This window comes from Hermetia illucens, chromosome 1 (genome assembly GCF_905115235.1).
Source record: "Hermetia illucens chromosome 1, iHerIll2.2.curated.20191125, whole genome shotgun sequence".
Lineage (NCBI taxonomy): Eukaryota > Metazoa > Arthropoda > Insecta > Diptera > Stratiomyidae > Hermetia > Hermetia illucens.
This window is the reverse complement of record NC_051849.1, coordinates 13,483,834-13,503,076: the sequence shown is the minus strand read 5'-3', so window position 1 is coordinate 13,503,076 and position 19,243 is coordinate 13,483,834. Positions and strand designations below refer to the sequence as shown.

At 44.6% G+C, this 19,243-nt stretch overlaps 1 protein-coding gene across 2 annotated transcripts in view; it reads right to left on the bottom strand.

The window, feature by feature from the left end:
- LOC119661688 (neogenin) overlaps nt 1-17,788 on the bottom strand; it is a 480,846-nt gene extending 463,058 nt beyond the window's left edge. For both annotated transcript variants that reach the window (XM_038071132.1, XM_038071133.1), the window contains exon 1: nt 16,969-17,788. In XM_038071132.1, coding sequence (XP_037927060.1) covers nt 16,969-17,149 — 181 coding nt within the window. In that variant the 5' untranslated portion in view covers nt 17,150-17,788. The remainder of the gene's footprint in view (nt 1-16,968) is intronic.
- Nucleotides 17,789-19,243: the final 1,455 nt, after the last annotated feature.

The following is a 19,243-nucleotide window of genomic DNA, read 5'->3' as shown; positions in this document are numbered from 1 at the left end:
CTTTGAAGACTTCAGAGAAATCTCTAGCTGCAGGGTGAAGGAGCTGCTTTCCTTCGTGAGTGCCTCTTTAGATCTGAGCTGACTGTACTCTGTAGCCTTGTTCTTACCACAGAAGGCACGGTCTTAGGGAGTTTGTGGCATCAAAACGGCATACCACAGCGCAAATTGGGCTCCTCGGATAGGCCGCTGCTATCTAGCTAATTAGCTACTACAACTTGAGTCGATTTTGATAGGGTTCTTTTGTCGAGTCACTTGGGTCATCCTGTTTCTCAGAGATCACCGTACTTGACTATATCTTAACCCCTGTGACCACTCAACTTTCGGCATGATTATTATATCTTCGCTTAGCTTCAAGCTTTCCCCCGACCTTGTCTTCCTAGTTTGCCAGGAGAACTCGTCACTCACTCACCAATCATCGAAAGCTATTTAAACATTAAGTTTATTTTTCAATTTTGCATTCACATGAGTTGAAATGATATTATAATAGATACCGTCTTCAAAGTTGTCATAATTTTTCAATACGTTTTGACAGACATTTTCTATCACTTTCTTGTTGGTTAGTTTAATTTAGTGAGGGGAGTCGCAGCTCCAAGCACTCAGAGTTTTTTTTTAGGCCCGTTGTACTTTCCCCGGAGATCGCTTCCTGCCAACGATTTTCGCAGGCTTTCACAAATCTGAGAAGATTACCCAGAGACAGAGAATGCGCCGACTCTTCGTTGAAGAAAACCTTACCAAGGTATCTTCATCTGTCAAGTCTGAGGAGGCCGGGAAAGTTGCCTCCAAAGTGCAGGGCTGTCTCTTCCTCTTCCTCGTATTGACTGCATATGGCCGAGACCACTAATCCGACTTTTTCACATGTGACAGTGTCCCATTTAAAGCCCTGTTAGTGTTTTCACGTCCCACTTCTTGAGATACAGCAAGAAAGCCGCATTAGCCGCCCCGGGTTCATTCACAAAGGCAGAAGTTCAAATTTCACCATTCGGTTGCGTGAATCCTTGGCATTTCCCCCTTCCGAGTAAACTTGACAGCTGGTTCTGGCCCCACCATTGTATATCCAGAACCTTGGCGAGCCAGTCTTTGACAAGTTTCTTTTTAGATTTCGCGAATGAAGGAGGCCAGTATTGTATGTAATTCTGTCAACTTTTGCAGCATGAGGAGCGGTCGGTGCTAAAGTTACGTGCAATTAGGAAAGAAATCAAGAGAGGATCCATGGAATAGTCGGTCTACATATCAAGAGAGCTAAGTTGTAAACGTAGAGATAGCGACTTTTTGGGGCCGAAAAAATGATCTTCCTCAATGAACAAGAAAATGAGCCGCCTATTTTCCCTTGATACTATACCAAAGCCCTTGAAGTAGATTATAAGGGAGTAATCAATCACCTAGTTTACAACCACGTTGCATTGCTTGTTTCAAAGTCATTTCCCAGGAATCCTGCAATTCATTGCACATAAATAGTTCACAGGAATCAGCTTAAGTATGGCATGACACTAGTCTGATTTATACTCCCATGCTAAGTACCTTAATTGCTATTTGAGCAGGGTCTGAAATCCTCCGAAAATATTTCAGCTCCACATCTTCATCCCATGACCTAAATCAATACCCAAAGTCGTTTCCGAATGCACGTTTTCAAATCCATTATTCTCTCCTCTCTGTATACATTTCGCGTTCCCTACAAAATCCGACATTAAACACCACCACCCATCACAGCTTAAGATAATTTATGGTCTCTAAAACTCATTTTCCATTAAAAAAGCGCATCCCTCGCGAGAGTCACCCCTGCCTCAGAGCCCCTCGTGCGCATATGTGTATGGCATCCTGAAACTCACAGGAGATGGCTGGCCCCCAAAAATGACTACATAAAAAACTCATTGGTACAGGCGCGCTCTAAAACACAATGTTAAAAACCAGAGAAATTTATTCATAGGAAAAATTTATCATCGTCTGCCACACATTTTCATTTTCATTGCCATTTAAAAAAGTTGGAAAAGAACTTCACAGTCTTCTGCCATTGAGCTCCGGCCGAGGGCTGTTTTGTGACATATTGAAAAGTGCCTGAACGGCGAAAAGTCAGGGGAAGGAGGAACCTTCTAATGGGGACGAGTGCTGTAAAATTGAAAGTTAAACAAAGCGTCATCCTTGACTTTGGTCCGTAGGGTCGTGTGGTGGTTTCCGCAGTTTTATTGGCAACAGAAAGAGCCAAAAGCCGACACACTATCATTGCAACACTAAATGGTATTCCCGCAGAATAGCAAATTGTGTTGCACGCCGAACATCAGAGGCCGACAGATGGCTTCAAAGGGGCCGTTCATGAATGGAGACGGACGCAATATGCGTGCAATCTTTGCACTTTTCAATTCACTTGTCATTAGGGATTTATTATTGCGGTCATGAATCATTCTGTCATGCGACGCGAGTCGTGAAGAATCTCGAAGAGTGATGGCTAATCTGAGCCCTCTAATGCAGTGGGGACAGCTTTAGAGCCATCTCTTTTGACTCCGCATTGAAAAACTGACAGGCACATTTGTGTAAATTTGGTAAGCCCATGTGCGACATGCGTTTGGTCAGTGACCAATGGTAATTAATGGACTTTTATGCTGAAGATGAAAATAAAATTGTGCACCTGACATTTCATACGATCTAAATGGGGCTGTCTGAGTCCTATTAGGTTCGAAGCTGGGGGTGAAAAGGAGTAGGAGGATGTAAACAACAACGAGCCTCAAAGCGAGGTCAGAGTTTGGCCAGGCTAGGTTAGGGTCGAAGCTGGGGGTAGAAGGGAGTGGGAGGATGTAATCAACAACGAGCCTCAAAGCAAGGTCAGAGTTTGGTCAGGCCACGGAACAAGTGAAAGTTCCCATTAATCTGGTCCTGACAGTCGAACATGCTCCGGAAAAAGGGTATATGAAAATCGAAATTGCACGTCACCAGAGGATAAATATGTCATTGAAAGAATTCCTTTCAGAATATAAATTTGCTTTTCCGCCAGGAACCTTTCGTTTCAATCTCGTCCGCACAATGGCTCCCCACGCGTCCCAACTGCACACCTTATCGCTCCCAAGTCGGCTCTTGGCAATATCCCTCCTGCTCCGAAGTATAAAGTGCCATTGAGTGTGGATAATAGCTTCTAAAAGTATCTACTGTATAAAATTATCAAACTGTGTGCCCCAAAAGATTCTTACTTTCTGCTCACGCTTATTATACGCGCCACCACAGTGGGGGCGAGATTTCATGCTGCTGCTGTCGCTCGATGATAAGAAACAAAAAAAACTTTCCCAAGTAATCGGATTGGAATTGCGAAAACGCAATTGAAATGGAAAAAGTTTCTCAAGATATTCAGTCCCATTGCCGCGCTTTTCATTTCCATTCAGATTTCTCGATGGTCAGATCAAAAGAAAAATTCAAATAAATTTTCCTGAAACTGTCTTGGAAGATTTCTGACTTGAGGCAAATTTTCTAGACTAATTAGTGTCAGGCTTTGTTTGTAAACAGATAGCAATTTAACTGGGACGCATTGAGAGGAAGATTGCAATGATAAATGGTGGATTTTAATGGGTTCAATGTAAGAGTTCATTTTTGAAGGGTTGAAGATTATAAATGTTCGTTTGGTGTGAGCCGGGAGTTGTGAGTGATTTGTTTTGGATCAAGTGTTTTTAGTTGTTGCCATTCGTGGTTGAATGATGCCATTTTCCAGAGATTTATGTGTTCCTTACAACAAGGAGACTCTTAGGATTGCTGGGTTTTCTGGCGAATTGACAATCAAAAAATGTAGAAATTGAATTCTGAACTCGGATAAACAGCGATGTCACTCTTGAAACATTCAATGATGAATGACTGTTTTGCTAATGAGGGGAAGCGTCCAGTGTCAAGTTCACACTATACCGCTGTCTCCCATCTGACAAAGCTGAATTTTTTATTGGAAAGTGTTAGTCCAAAAAAACAAGATGATAGAGACGCCCCAACTGGCTTCACGGGGCTTCACTTGTGATTCATCAAGTCACGAAGGTCTTTTCCCTTTCTACATATAACCTACTTACGAGGACACTATATACCAATTCGAACCCGAGCCTCTCTGATAAACCGCTTTTAACTTTCTCAATTAGCTGCACGTAGCCTCTAGTTTGACATCTTCCAAACGTCTATGCTATCTACGTCAATTGAATCCTCTCATCGTTTTCCAATCAAATTACAATGAGCCTGGTCTTTCTTCAGTACCCTTTTAGGAATTTTTATTGCTAGCATTTTGCCGACCTAACTGACCTGCTCAAGTTTCTGCAGCCCGTTATTTGTCAAGCGGATCATGCAGCTGGTCGTTCTGTCATATTTCCATTGAGCTCCTTGCTTCGTTGAATTAAGTACTAGGCTGTTGCACATGAAATGGCCGATTTGGCAATCAAGTGAAGTTAGTTGCGATTTTGCTGTATCAAACCCCCATCAGTTGGCGCTGTTGGTGTCGAATAATGAAGTATAGATACTCCTACATTTAATCAAGGAATCATTTCAGTTTTGACCATCGTTGTGATAACAGTGAATAAAAAGGAAAAAAGATGGAAAAGAGCGAAGAACTTATCCTTTTTCTGTATGAGTTCAAACTCGATCATAAAGCAGCGGAGGCAATCAAGAACATTAACAGCGCATTTGGAGCTAATACGGTAAGCGAACGAACCACACGGCGGTGGTTCGAAAAATTCAGGCGACGCAAACCTTCAAAGTGAGCCAAAGTGAGGACATCCAGGACCATCGATTGACAATGACGAGTTGCGTTTGCTAGTCAAATCCGACACACGTCAGTCTGTGAGACACATTGCAGAGAAACTGGGCGTACACTATTCGACAGTTTCCCGGCACTTGCAATAACTTGGAAAGGTGAAAAAGTTCGACAAATGGGTTCCGCATGACCTTACGGAGCAAAGCATGGCGCTTCGAATGGAAATTGGCAGTTCTTTACTCTCCCGAAACAGAAGCAACCCATTTTTGCACAGAATAGTGACATGTGATGAAAAGTGGATATTATACGACAATCGTCGCCGATCACCACACACCGAAGCATATGCCGAAACCGAGTCTCCATCCGAAGAAGGTAATGGTGACTGTTTGGTGGTCTACAGCTGGAGTTATCCACTATTCTTTTTTGGCGCTTGGAGAAACGATAAATACAAAGAAATACTGTGCCCAGCTCGAGGAAATGCACCAAAAATTGAGTGTTCAACGACCAAGATTGATCAACAGAGATGGTGTGATACTCCTTCCCAAAACACGACCTCAAGTACCCAGAACAACGGTTCAAACGGTTCAACGGTTCACCATATTTACCGGACCTTTCGCCAAACGACTAGCACTTTTTTAAGCATTTGGATCATTTTTCGGCGAAAAAACAATTTAGGAACGAAGACGCTGTCAAAATTGCCTTCGACGAATTTATCAACACCCGACAGTTGGACTTCTACGAAACTGGCATAAATGCTTTTGAATCTCGCTGGGAGAAGTGTTTTGAATCGACTGGCACCTGTTTTGATTAAATAAATAAATTTTTGTAAGCTTTACAGTCCTTTCAAATTTTAATACCAAAACGAGCATTTCATTTGCAACAACCTAATATTTTCCGAAAACCCAAAAAAAAAAATCAAAAGCAGGCATCTTTGTCGATTGATCATTGTTCATATTTGACATCCACCGAGAAGATCATCTTACTTTTGTCATGCATCTTTTTGATTTGAAGTACAGGTTTTGTTCAGAAAGTAGTTTTTCCCCAAGGAAATGAGCGGACGAGAGGCAGTCTGCGGGCAGGATCGATAAAGGGGACGCTGGAAAAAAATCTACAATCAGCTCTCAATCCTTGAAGAGAGCAGGTTGCGACCAAAGAGACTCACAACATGATTAAGGAGGCCTACGGTGATGCTGCCATGGGCAGATCTGGTGTTTTTGAATGGCACAAGCTGTTCCGAGAAGGTAAAGAAAGAGCGGAAAACGATGACCTCTACGGACGTCCTACGAACAGTAAGACCGATGAAACTTTACTGAACAGCGATCGTGATGACGTGAACGTGGGAGCTTCGTCAATGTTTCCGCATTATATGGCGATATGTCATCGTGGCAATACACCGTCCGGCCCTGGCCACCTGGATCGTTGTCCTCCAATTATCTCAATCACGTGACCGCGTCCTCCAATCTTGGAAACCCAGTAGTTGCTCATCATCAACGCTGCAACAACCGGTATCCGGTTTAGGCCTGCCTTAGTAAGGAACTCCAGACATCCCGATTTTGCGCCGAAGTCCACCAATTCGATATCCCTAAAAGCTTTCTGGAGTCCTGACCTACGCCATTGTTCCATCTCAGGCAGGGTCTACCTCGTCTTTTTCTCCTACCATAGATATTGCCCTTATAGACTTTCCGGGCTGGATGATCCTCATCCATACGGACTAAATGACCCGCCAACACTAAACTATTGAGCCGGATTTTATACACAACCTGATGGTCATGATTATTATGTAAGCTACAGAATCGTTCGTCCTGACGTAGGGGGCCAAAAATTCTTCAGACGATTCTTCTCTCGAACGCGGCCAAGAGGTCGCCTTTTTAAGGTTTTATGTAAACACAAAACCTTATTAAAATCGGTTTGTCTATCTGTCTGTCTGTCCGTCACACGCATTTTTCTCGGAGACGGTTATAGCGATTGACACCAAATTTGGTAGAAAGGTGGGAACTGTGAACTCTCACGCATACAGTGAATTACATCCTTTTAGGTCGAATTTAAGAGGGGGTCCCCATACATGCAAAAGGGGGCTGTAAAATTTTTTTTCATCAAATATAGTCATGTGGGGTATCAAATTAAAGGTCTCGATTAGTACTTTTCCAAGCCGATCTTAGTTTTGACATTCGTTGGAAGGGTGGGGAGCGCGGGGGGTTGAAAGTGATCACTTCTTTAAGGGGGCCATTCTCAGAAACTACCAAACCGAAAAATCTGAAAAAAATCAGGAGGCTGCCGCTATATGGTGCCTGGGCTCCGAAATACCTTCCATGCCGATATCTGTTTAAATAAAGTTAATAATAGTATATTACTACAATTTTTTGTAATTGGTTAGAAACCCCCCTTACGTTTATCCTAGTACCATGAAATGTTGCAGTGATATAGACTATAATATAGAGCATGATCTTACCAAGTTTGGTGGAAATCGCACTATTACTAACAAAGTTATAATACCTCAAATTTGTTGCTTTGAAAATTGAAGACTATGAATGTCAATATCACCCGAAAATGGATACTCTCACATAATATATGGATGTATTACGTACTACGTACTAAAAAATACCCAAAACCTTTCATACCTGAAGCGGCCAGCTTCCGGTTTCCCGACTTGTTTTTTGTTAAGAACCCAGGTCTCCGATTTAATGTTGTTGGTTCTTTGTCGCCGCCTGATCGATCTGGATGAAACCAGACTGTACATCTCGGGTTGTTCTTAGCATAAGGTCGATATTGTCAGCGTAGGCCAGCAGTTGGGTCGAGTTAAGGAAGATGATGCCTCTCGCATTTACATCTGCATTGCCAATCACTTTCTCCAGGGCCAGGTTAAAAAGGACGCATGCTAGGGTATCGCATTGTCTTAGACCGTTGTGGATGTTGAAAAGTCTCGAGAATGATCTTGTTGCTTTCATCATTGGTTAGGGTCAGCATAGTCAGTCTTATCAATTTCGTCGGGATACCGGAGTCTCTCATGGCTGTGTACAGTTCTACCCTGGCGGCTTAAAAGTCGATGAAAGGATGGTGCAACTAATGGCCATATTCCAACGGTTTTTCCATCGCTTGCCGCACTGAGACACTCTGATCTATTACTGATTTGCCTGGAGTGAAGCCTCTTTGGTATGGGCCAACGATGTTCTGGACGTATGGGGCTATCCAGCCTGGCAAGATAGGGTATATCTTATAGATGTTACTCAGCAACTTGATACCTCTATAATTGCTGCACTGCGTGATATCTCCCTTTTTATCTATGGTACAGATAATCCCTCGTTGCCAGTCGTCAGGCATTGATCTGCTGTCCGACACCTTGAGCACAAGTTGATGAATCGCTTAATGTAATTGGTTGCCTCCATATTTAACCAATTCGGCTGTAATTCCATCGGCTCCTGGCGACTTATGATTTTTAAGTCAATGAATTCACGGACTTCTATGCTTGATGGTATTAGCATTTATCCGTCGTCTTCAGTTGGCGGGACCTCCAACTCGCCGATATTCTAGTTATTCAGTACCGTTCAGTACCACTGTTTGCCATTCGCAAACCTGAAATTGAACTGCTTGTTGGCTAGAGCTAAATTTCGAAATCTAACAACTGGCTGTCAAAAGTGGTCGTTTGAGTGTCAGTTTCAATCAAATTAAGTCGAAAATAACACAGTGAGGGAGTTGTTTCACTTGGTCCTGCGAGGCTCCGCTTCTGACTAACAAACCTCTTCTGTACAACTATAATAATTAGGCTCCGATGATTAGCGCTGTGATTTGCCGTTTTGATGTCATAAGACCTAAGTCTCTAACACCGTAACTGCTGTGGGAAGGGCTAAGGGTAAGCAAATCAGAATATATCCGCCCCAGATCACCAAAGCCTGTCTATATTCTAGAGCTCCGCAATTGCAAAGGAGGTCCCTGAGGATCTCTCTTTCCCTACGCAGCTTTGACAATGTGAACTGTAGGGTATGCCGAGTTTGGCCGCATGGTCCCTTATAAGCCACTGTTCCGTGCAAGCTCTCAGGGGTCGTCAACGACCCTTAACAGGTCGCTTACGATACGAGGAGTGGCGTCCCCGGGGTGCCCGAGCAACTAGTTCTGACCCCCTAGCTGGCATAATACCTGCGTGTTAGGTAGTCGCCTCGAGAAAGTTTCTCGGCGAATAGCGAACTGCTGGTGACCGATACACTCCGAGACACACTTGGAATCCCCGGAGCCGTCGGCAACTCCTTGTCGACGTCGATGGGGTGATGTGAGCCTAGCTCTGCCAAGGTGGTAGTTGTGACGTGTATCAGGAGCCAGCCCTTCCGGGACTCTGGTCGGGTAGTATGCATTGAACCGGTATTAGTAGACCGCGTTGCCCCGAGTGAGCGCTGATCCATCCGTGAATTCCGCGATCAACTAATCGTAGGTTACGCCGCAGGGCATGCGATCTGCGACGTTCCTCCAGAAAAACATCAGATAAGAGGTGAAAAACGGGCTAATGGAACTGGAGGAGCTCCTGGACAGGATTTTATATTATAGGCGGACGTGGAGAGTAAGAGAAAATCCGCAGGAAGCACGAACAACCTTGCTTCCCGATGAGAACACTACAAGTACCAAATGGATCGCACACAGCACATTACAGAGCGAACTGCGGAAAAACGAAAGGAGGAAAGGACATCTGAAGGAAACTTCACTCAGGTACTCTCCAGGGCTCAAAAGAAGAAGGCGAAGAGGAATAAGAGACAACAAGACGTCGCGCCATCAGAAAAATCTTCGCCTAAAATTAAGGCGGACACGAAAGACGGAGCACCAAAAGAAAAGGTGGTAAGACAAATTAGGACTAGACCGCCAGCTCTACTCATTAAGCCGTCGGAAGGCAGGACTTTTGCGGAAGTCCTCAGTGAAATCCGTTACAAGATTAAACCTGAAGACAACGGAGCAGAAGCGTCTTCCATTCGTAAAACGAAGGGTGGTGGAGTCCTAGTCGAACTAGGCCCGAAGACAATAAATAAGTTACGTTCTGTGAAGCAGTCAAGAGGTTTCTAGGAGAACAAGCTTTGATTTCCAGCCTAGAGCCCACATGTTCTCTGGAAATCTGAGACCTTGACGCGAATTCCAGAGATAACCACTGCCCGAATTGGTATCACCTCTACGAACTCCCGAGGCCAAAAACTCGCTGTGGTGGTAGTTACCGAGCAATACGCGAGGAAACTTCTAAACAACGGGAAAATAAGAATTGGTTGGGTAGTGTGTAGGATACGAATCCGGGCCGCCCCGAACAAATGTTACAGATGTTTGAATTATGGGCACACATGTGCAACCTGTCGGGGACCTGACAGAAGGGCAACACGCCATAAATGCGGCCAGCCTACAGGGACCGTGGCGCGACTGATGAGAAGGTTGCGCACACTGCGCATCAGTGAGCAGTACCAAAACAAGGACCCAGTTTCATGACACCATGACATATCAGGTACCGCTGCCATATGGGTTCGGGTCGGCACCCTCCTTAGGGTTCTTACCCAAGCCCGAGGGCTTTGTCTGGATTTGGTGTTCAGGGATAATGTTTTTCAGTGTCTATTTTACGCCGAATGAAACGAAGCCGAACTTTCGACGCACGCTTGATGTTTTGGAGGACGCTATCTTAGGCATAGATAGGCGGATCCTGGTCGGGAATGACTTCAATGCCAGGGCACTTCAATGGGGAATGCCTCCCACAGACTTCAGAAGGAAACGAGTTTTGGAAATGGCCGCGAGAACAAGACAGGTAGTTCTAAACACAGGATCCACGGGCTGCGATATAAGCATTCCAAACGTAATCTCCGCGTCGGAATCACTGGTGTCGCCGGTGGACGGGTAACGAGCTCTGATAGACTTCTCGGCAAGCCACCATCAATACATTGACTTCGAAGTGGTGAACACAAAGTCTCGGTGTGCGCCACCCCGATGCTCTTTCTGTGCATGGAACTTCGCGAAAGTGAAGTGAGGAGGTTTGCCGAAACTCTTGGAACAGGTGGGGCCGCACTGGAGGGTACTCCTGGGGGCAGTGGCGCTGCAGCCAATACTGCCGTGAATGCAGTTATGAACCTGATAACGACGGCCTGCGGAGCGTCTATGCACAGGAGGGCATCGAGACGTTGCAAACCTTTTATGTATTGGTGGACAGTGGAAATCACAGAACTTCGGAAGTAGTGTCAGAGGCTTCGCTGCGTCTAAGCGACCGGGAGGAGGCATGTACCATAGTAACGGAGTACAAATCAGCCAAAAGGAGCCACCGCAGCGCAATAAACAAGAGCAAAGCTCGCTGCTGGCAGGATCTGGTCGACAAAATGAATGGGAACCCGTGGAGACTCGGTTACAAACTGGTAACCTGAAAAATCGGAGCCCTGCGGAAACCCTGTTCACTTAAAGCCGAGCAGATGGACCGCATTGAAAGGGCATTATTCCCTGCACATCCCGCATGGGATGATGACGTTAGCGCGGAGAGCGCAGAGGACTTTCCACTTTACTCTATAAAAGAGTTGGAACAGGCAATCCCCTCTACGAAAAACAAGAAGTCGCTAGGGCCCGATGGTATTCCAGCAGAGGTATACAAACTGGTATTCCAACACGGTGGCGAGGCTTGCGCTGATCCATAAAGGGAAAGGCGACCCCGAGTTGCCGTCTTCATACCGCCCACTATGTATGCTTCGCACTGTTGGAAAAGTGCTCTAAAAGCTCATTAGAAGTAGACTCGCTGAAGCGATACACGCTGCCGGAGATTTATCTCCCCGGCAGTTTGGTTTTAGAGCAGAGAGATGCTGCCATGCATGGTGGCCAAACTCGACGGGTGGTGCTTTTCGTAACGCTTGACGTCAGAAACGCCATTAATTCCGTAAGATGGAAAGACATTCTAGGTACACTAGATAATAATTTCCACGTGCCGAACTATCTTTTACGGATATTGAGGGACTATCTGTGACTATTTGTGTCCGGATAGCTGAGTGGTTAGAGCACTAGGCTGTCGTGCGGAAGGTCGCGGTTCAAATCTCACTGGCGGCAGTGGGATTTGTATCGTGATTTGACGTCGGATACCAGTCGACTCAGCTGTGAATGAGTATCTGAGTCAAATCAGGGTAATAATCTCGGGCGAGCGCAATGCTGACCACATTGCCTCCTACAGTGTACTGTAGTGGACCGTAATGGTCTCGAATAAAGTGCTCTAATACACTTCAAGGCCCTGATCCAATATGGACTGTTGTGCCAACGATGATTATTATTAAGACAAAGTGAAGGAGATGCTGAAGGTTCTGAATAAGGCGACGATTGAAAGACACATCTCACATCTCTGGCTAACACCTTGAAAGGAAAAAGAAAAATAAGGACCACAAACTTTGCGGCTGCGGAAGAAGTTGGGTTGAGTCGGAAAATTCGAGAAAACGGCTACCTTTTTTACTTGGAACATTATCCAGAAAATCGTATGCGGTTAAAGAGGCGGTAAAGATTTCTACAAGGGTGTTCATATGATAGGAGGTATACATCCAGTAGAAGGCTTAATTAGCACGAGGGTGCCGAGATAATGCTGATCGTTGAACCCACAAAGAGTTAGCTTCCTGATGAAGCGGGGAAGAAATCCATCCTATACGGATCCTCCATCATCTGACAATTTAAGGATAAACCAATTCAATATGAGATTTTAAGGTGGGATACCGAATCAAAAACGTCAACGAATCGTAAGAGTGATCGAAAAGTTAGGTCTACTGGACTTGAATTGAGCGGAAATGAAGCAATGGACGGGTTTCCACGGACATCCAGTTAAATGGAGTAAATTACAACCAGAGTTCGTCATAAAATATGAATACTAAGAGGCACCGATTTTAGGAACAAGTAAGGTCACGCGTCAGCCGAGTATCGGCGATAATTTCGAAGTTTAGCCGTAAACACTCGAGAGATTCTTCCAATTCCTGCGTTATCCTGAACAGCTTAAACGACTCATAGTGTAGTATATCCCAGAAAACGAAATGCCTCTAGGCGAGACATTTTAGAGACGTGGTTGGCGAAAGGAATAAAATTTGGAGTACGCGAGCGCGATTCATCCAAATTGCCCAGCTGCCCCGAGGGAATTAAGCAATTCAGCTGAACAGATAAGACCGACAAAGTGAACCCATACGCTTCGCGATGCACAGGTAAACAAAGGCCCACTCTAAGAGCTGAAATTGAAGATTCTTTACGGAGGTCGTGAAGTTTACCCCTTCTAGAGTCATGATTTTCCTTTTATTTTCTTAGACTTTTTACCTAACTCTCTTCGAACTCCCTTAAAAACAAATCTCCGTTAAATGTTGGAAGACCATTGTATCAACGTAATCCGCAGGATTATGTGGTTGCAATTCACCGCTTGGTGGAGTATAACGTGCCAACCACACCTACATGCCATCGATCACGGTTACCTGAAATGCCCTTCAGGTCCCGCACGACTTCCCGAGGCGCTCGCACTCATCCTGTACTGTTCTGTACAAAGTGCCCTTGGGGCGCCCCAATCGTCGGCCATCTTGGGCGAGTAGATTCCGCTGCATTTGGTAGCCCGTAATGTAATTGTCGCCCCTCCCTCAAGTACGACTTACCCACTGCTACTTCCGTCTTCCTATCACATCGCATATGAGTGCCAAGCCTGGGTGCCGACAAGTTCTTTGTTTGTTATCCAGCGGTCAGCGTACTCCGATGATACAAAGTAGACAGGTATTAGGCGGAAGATTGGAACTTTTGAGTAAAAGTACATTCATATAGCAACACAGAACAGTCTCAACTTGATCTTAGTGCTGAGATAACTGCATCTCCAGATTTTAGACAGGGCAGCGAAAGCAGATCTAGCGCTGTCAATGCGTCGGGCAGCCATCGGCAGAAACCACATTTCCTAGACATAGAAATGGATCGCCGCCTTTGATGCTCTGTCCACTAATGCAGACAGGGAGAGTGCGATGACCCGTCAGACTGAGAACCTTAGTTTTGTTGGCTTTTTTCGAAATCGATCAAGACCAGGTGCAGCGAAGATCTAAATTCCCCGTACTGTTTCAAAATAATCCATAGGATATTGATGTGGTTAATGCAGGGCGATCCGGAACAGAAACCAACTTACTCTCTGTCGATCAAGCTTTCAAGGTGTTTTTTGATGCGTTCCAGGATTATTTTAGCTATTATCTTTGCAATTGCAAGAAGCACGTAAACACCTCTCCAATTGTCACACTCAAAACGAGTGCTCTTTCTGCAATCTTATCGATCATCCCCTCTTTCAAAACTCTGGGAAAGCTGTCGGATTTCCAAGATTCATGTACGAGCAAAGCAGCAGATCTGCAGCGATAACTCCTGTGGGCAGACCGTCATTCCCAGCGACTTTACTCCGTTTGAGTGCATTGATGGCCGAAATGACATGTTACGGTGACTAACTATTTCATTTACAAGGAGAGGAACCTCACCGGATGTGATACGATTAAGAACCGTGATGAAGTGTTCTTTATACCTTTTAAGTTGTTCGTCATTGTCGATGATAAGTCGGCACTTAACATCCTTCTTTTACGGTATAGGAACACTTCTGAAATCATAGCGTTGTGCGGCATCCTCCGCTTCCCTGATCAGCACAGTAGCAAATTCTCTCTTGTCACGACGCACACTACGCTGAACTTCGCGCGATTTCGCTCGAAATTGGAATTCGAGTGCGTCATTAGAGCTTTCAATCCATTCCGTTCCACCATCTTACTTCGCTTAGGCCCATGTCCAGGTTATATCGCTATCGTTGTCGAGGAACGTGCGCACATTCCAGAAACCAATCATTGTCCGTTTTCGATAGCCACAGGTCGTAGCCGTGAGATCAGTCCCTATCCGAGGTGTTGTTGACGTTTCGGTAGGAATAAAATTTCAAAATTTAGATGTTGCTGGCCTACGATTTCTATCCCTTCTAGTCGCCTCTTACGACAAGCAGGGAAGATTTTGCGTGTATTCTGAAGCCTCAACTCAAAGAGTAAGTTGGTTGCTCCGCCACGAATGTTTTAAGGCGACATTCCTGTTCATGAGAAGTCAACATTTTTTCTTAATGTTAGCGTTTTTAATTGAAATTGTTTACTCTGTTGACTACTTGCCAAGAGCAACAATCGTTAGGAAAGAACGATCCAAAGACGACCGGGAACTCCACTTTGGTCATCTCCATGATGATGGGAAAGCCACGCGTAACGAAAACTATATATCCAACACTTTTGAATCTGTCTATTCCCAACATTCTCTGAGCAACCTTCGCTACAGAGTACCCAATACAAAACTGTGTCATTTACCAGGTATGTGGAAGCTGGCAAGGCAGTGCAGAAACGTGCTGAACAGTCTGGGCGGCACGCTCACAGTCACCCTCCTCTGGGTTCCCGGTAATAGGAAAACTTGACAGATGCTTATGCGCCTCTCCATTTCTCTCTCATTCAACTCATGCTGTACCCATCTGCCATCTTCTAATTCTTTCCTATCTTTGGTAGGGGCTTGGAAATACCTGCACTGACGCTACGAATCACCTACGCTTGATAATTGTGCCGGTTGGTTTTGTGTTTGCGAATCATCTACGTCCAATAATGTCTGAAATTGCATGTCTTCGTACCTTTTTGACACTTTTCCGCGTAGCTTCGTTTGTGAAAATCACCATTTCTGATTATTGTCCACAAATTATTGTTTTTTGGTGTAAATTTCGACATATTTAACACAAGACAAACGCGTTTTTAGCTTATCACGTATTCGCATTTGATACTTGCTAATGGCCCAACAAAATGGCGTAAATGTCACTGCATTGGTCCACCATCTGTTTCCAAAATTGTCATTTCATAATACTTGATAATTGGATCTGTTTTCGTCCCTACCTGAATGATGACAAAGCTATTTATCACTAATTTGCATGAATCAGAGAGACCTAGCCCCTAAAAAAGGCAGGAAAGAATTACATAAAAAAAAACGCAGACGCTCCTGAAATGTAATCCTAAAGAGAGGGAAGACGCAGGAGGGAAGGGAAGGTTCAATTCAAGTATGTAGTTAGTTACCTCAAGGACTTGCAAACTAAGGGAAGCAATAGCTGGGTAAAAACCACCACATACTATGCACCAAGAGCCCTTTGAGTAATCGAGTCATTAAAAAGGAATTAGAAAGTATTTTGCTCTGAGTATCTGCGTCCTCAACGTTTACAGTCCTTCGTTAAAAGTATGACGAAACGTTCTGCGAAATAGTTTATTTCTTTAGCTAATAAACCAAAAAACTTCTATATTTATGCGGGAGACATTGCACGAGGATTGAAATGTCTTACCAAGAACCACGAAAATTACTTCTACACGTGGAGAACTCAGGTGTCTAGCGATGACTCGGCGTTTATTCTTCATCATCCTTAAGTCAACACACCTGCAGCCTTTACTGTCACAGGAGAACAGAAATACTTGAAGCTCGTGATATAGTTTACCAGAGAAAAAAAAACTCTGAAGACTTTTAGTGGACACTCAGATGAATGTTAAGCAAAGGAAACTGGTTACAGGGGAATACCATGCAATGCCGACCAGGTTGATTGATTAAGTGGTCGCCGCATTAATAATAAATGGGAATTTAATGGACTCTGGTCAGTGGGAAGATGAAAGCCTTTCGATTTAAACAGTTGGGGATTGGTGATGAGGAGCTTCTCTTTGGTAATCAGTCCATGTTGGCCTAGGACGTTGAAAATGTAACGATAAGTCATTGACATATAAAAAAGTGGAAAAGGAGCCCTTTCAGCTCGGACCAGTGTTCAAACTTTCACCACCTCCCCAACCAAGTTGCCTTAATAGTCCACCGTGGACATGATTCCATTACACAAGCGTTCAACTGGAAATCGCAAATCCAGTCCAGAAGTTGTTCTTACAACTTCTCCGAGGAATGCATTCATAATTTAAGATGCAGACGAAACTTTAAAGATACACACGACTCTGATTCCTTCCCGACACGACCAACACCTTGCTGCCACCATCCAACACGAGACCGACAAACATCTGCTGCTGACACACGAGACTCCAGGAGCGAGCAAATATCCTGTCAGACAACTTTTCGAGCTCTCGAGTATCCGTCGTCGCCGGTGTTGGGAACATGCACACATAAAATAGCGACAGTTTTCGTTTTTCGTTTCGTCTGACTGGATTTGCAATTTATTCATTTCGACAACAGTTTAATGTGTTTTTTCGGAGGACGACGGAGACAAGGAGGTGCTAAGAATATTTGGAACTTGACTAGTTACTGCAAGGGGTTAATGTACGTACCTTGACTGGCCTTGCACGTTGTGAACGAGGCGACCGCTACCAGCACTAATCCAAAAACAAGTAGAGTCCGATTTGACTCCAGGAACCCGAGGAGGTTGACCAACCGCCGGCGCCTCATTGCGCCTCCTTCAACACCAACTCCATTCCCTTTATTATGGCTGGTCCGACGAACTCTTCCCATTTTCCCCACAACACTTGACTGTAGTTTCCACAGCAGAACGAGGAAACACGAGTTACCACAGGACACCCTAAAAGGGCGAAGGTTTCACAAAGAAATCAGAATCTCACGAAACACTCAAGGATTTTTCAGCCCAATATTAACTGCCGGCATTCTCACGGAAACCACGCATTTTCGTCAATATTCACCCGAACTGCTCTTGAGACGTTTCCTTCACGCACAACTACTGCAAGGACGACCCGAGACCAAGCTAGCGCCTTCGAGACAAGAAGTAAACACACCCATCCACCGACACTTTTCGCCGTCTTCCGCGACGCCAGCTAACCGCGGACTATTTCCCGAATGATAAAATCAGATTGCTGGGAACACTCTCTAGCATTTCACCTCACCGCAATCCGACATTTCAATCATCTTTTCATAGAACACTTTTGTTTTGTAAACAACACGGAAAAACCACAACCAAAAATTGACAACATTCCAAGAAATGACCGACGACCAAACAATTTCTGACAAAAGCACACTCCGCCGCGCAACAACAACAATAAGCCTAAACGCGAATCCCACAACTAACAACTGTCAATATTGCACAATCTCGAGCCGACAGCACACGCCATTTTCCTTCAATTCCCACTGAAAAACTGAACTCAAGTCGGTCTCGGCGTGATGCTGTTTTTCTGATATGCCCTTGGAAGGTGCCTTCCAGAGCGTTCAATTCGTGTTTCTCTTGATTACACGTCTTCCAAGCAATCGATGGGTGAAGAGAAAATATTGTGCTCTCTTCGGGCACATGCACAGCTTAATTGACATTTCACCTACATACACAGTCAAACGCTTTCTTATTGCATTCAATGGGAAGCATGCGTAGAGCGGAGTGTAAACATCGAAGCCGGTTCTTACGCTCTCGTTGGAAAAGGAAGCCTGGAATAAGTCATTTTGACAATTGTGAGTAATGGAATGGAAGCCAATGACAGTGAGGGTTGGAAGGGTATCCGGTAATGCCATATCTAAACGAAAACTTCCAAAAAAATATGATTAAAGTAATAATTCGTGTTTCCTGATTATGCTATGTTGAATGCTCTTCCTAGCAAAGGAAAGAAGTCCGTCGCCTGAGAAAAAGATTCCAATGGGTGCGTCGTCAAAGTATTGTCAATTCCAATGTTGATGTTCACCAACTTAAGCTCGCCTACAGGCAAGGTGTTTCGCCGTATGAAGAGTTGTTGAGATAGTCGAAAGAAGGAGACTGGAGGCGTTTCGTTGGGGAACATAGCAATATTTGGGAAAGGGTCTACCAAATATGCAAATAGACACGAAGTCTCGACATTAAGAGGGGAGGACCCTCCAGAATTTTCGATTATTGCTTCTTTTCTTTAAAAATTTGTTTGCAACCTAAAGCATATACCACCAACAAAGATGAGAGCATTCCTTGCGAATAAATGGTTTTGAAGTGCTTTCCGATAAGAAACACCCCTTTTAAAGGTTTTATGTAAAACAAAATCTTATTAAAATCGGCATTCTGTCTGCCGGTCTGTCCTCAATAACGTTTTGTGTGAAAGAAAACCTTATTAGAATCGAGTCGTAGTCTGTCTGTCCGTCTGTCCTTCTTCTTTTGAGGAGGCAGACACACCAGTGACTGGAATTTTTACCCACTAAACCACCCTCGACTCCCTCCCTGCTCCGCAGAACCACCACAAGGTATTACACTACAGGGCGGAGTCGGCTCACTTTTAGCTGGGTCGCCTTTCTTCTATACGCGGCATATGTGACGCGCTTTCCTCCTCTCCTCTGCCTTTTACATTTTGTTCTGGATAGATGCGATCATGGAGTTGACCGCATGCCAATCCTCTTGATGTACTACCATTTTCGGTATCAGATTTTCAGGTACCAGCACCTCTCCTAGAGTCTCCTCTAGATTTCCTCACAGTGTCCAAAAGATAAATAGGTCTGTAGGAGGTTGGCTCACCTGCGGGTTAACCAGCCTTAGGCAGTAGCACCAACTTCTGTCGTTTCCTTCGAACAACTCGGCGAGCATGTCCGGTTTGGATTTTTTTTTTGTTTATGGATAGAGATGGAAATCTTAGAAAGACGCTGCTGCGCCAG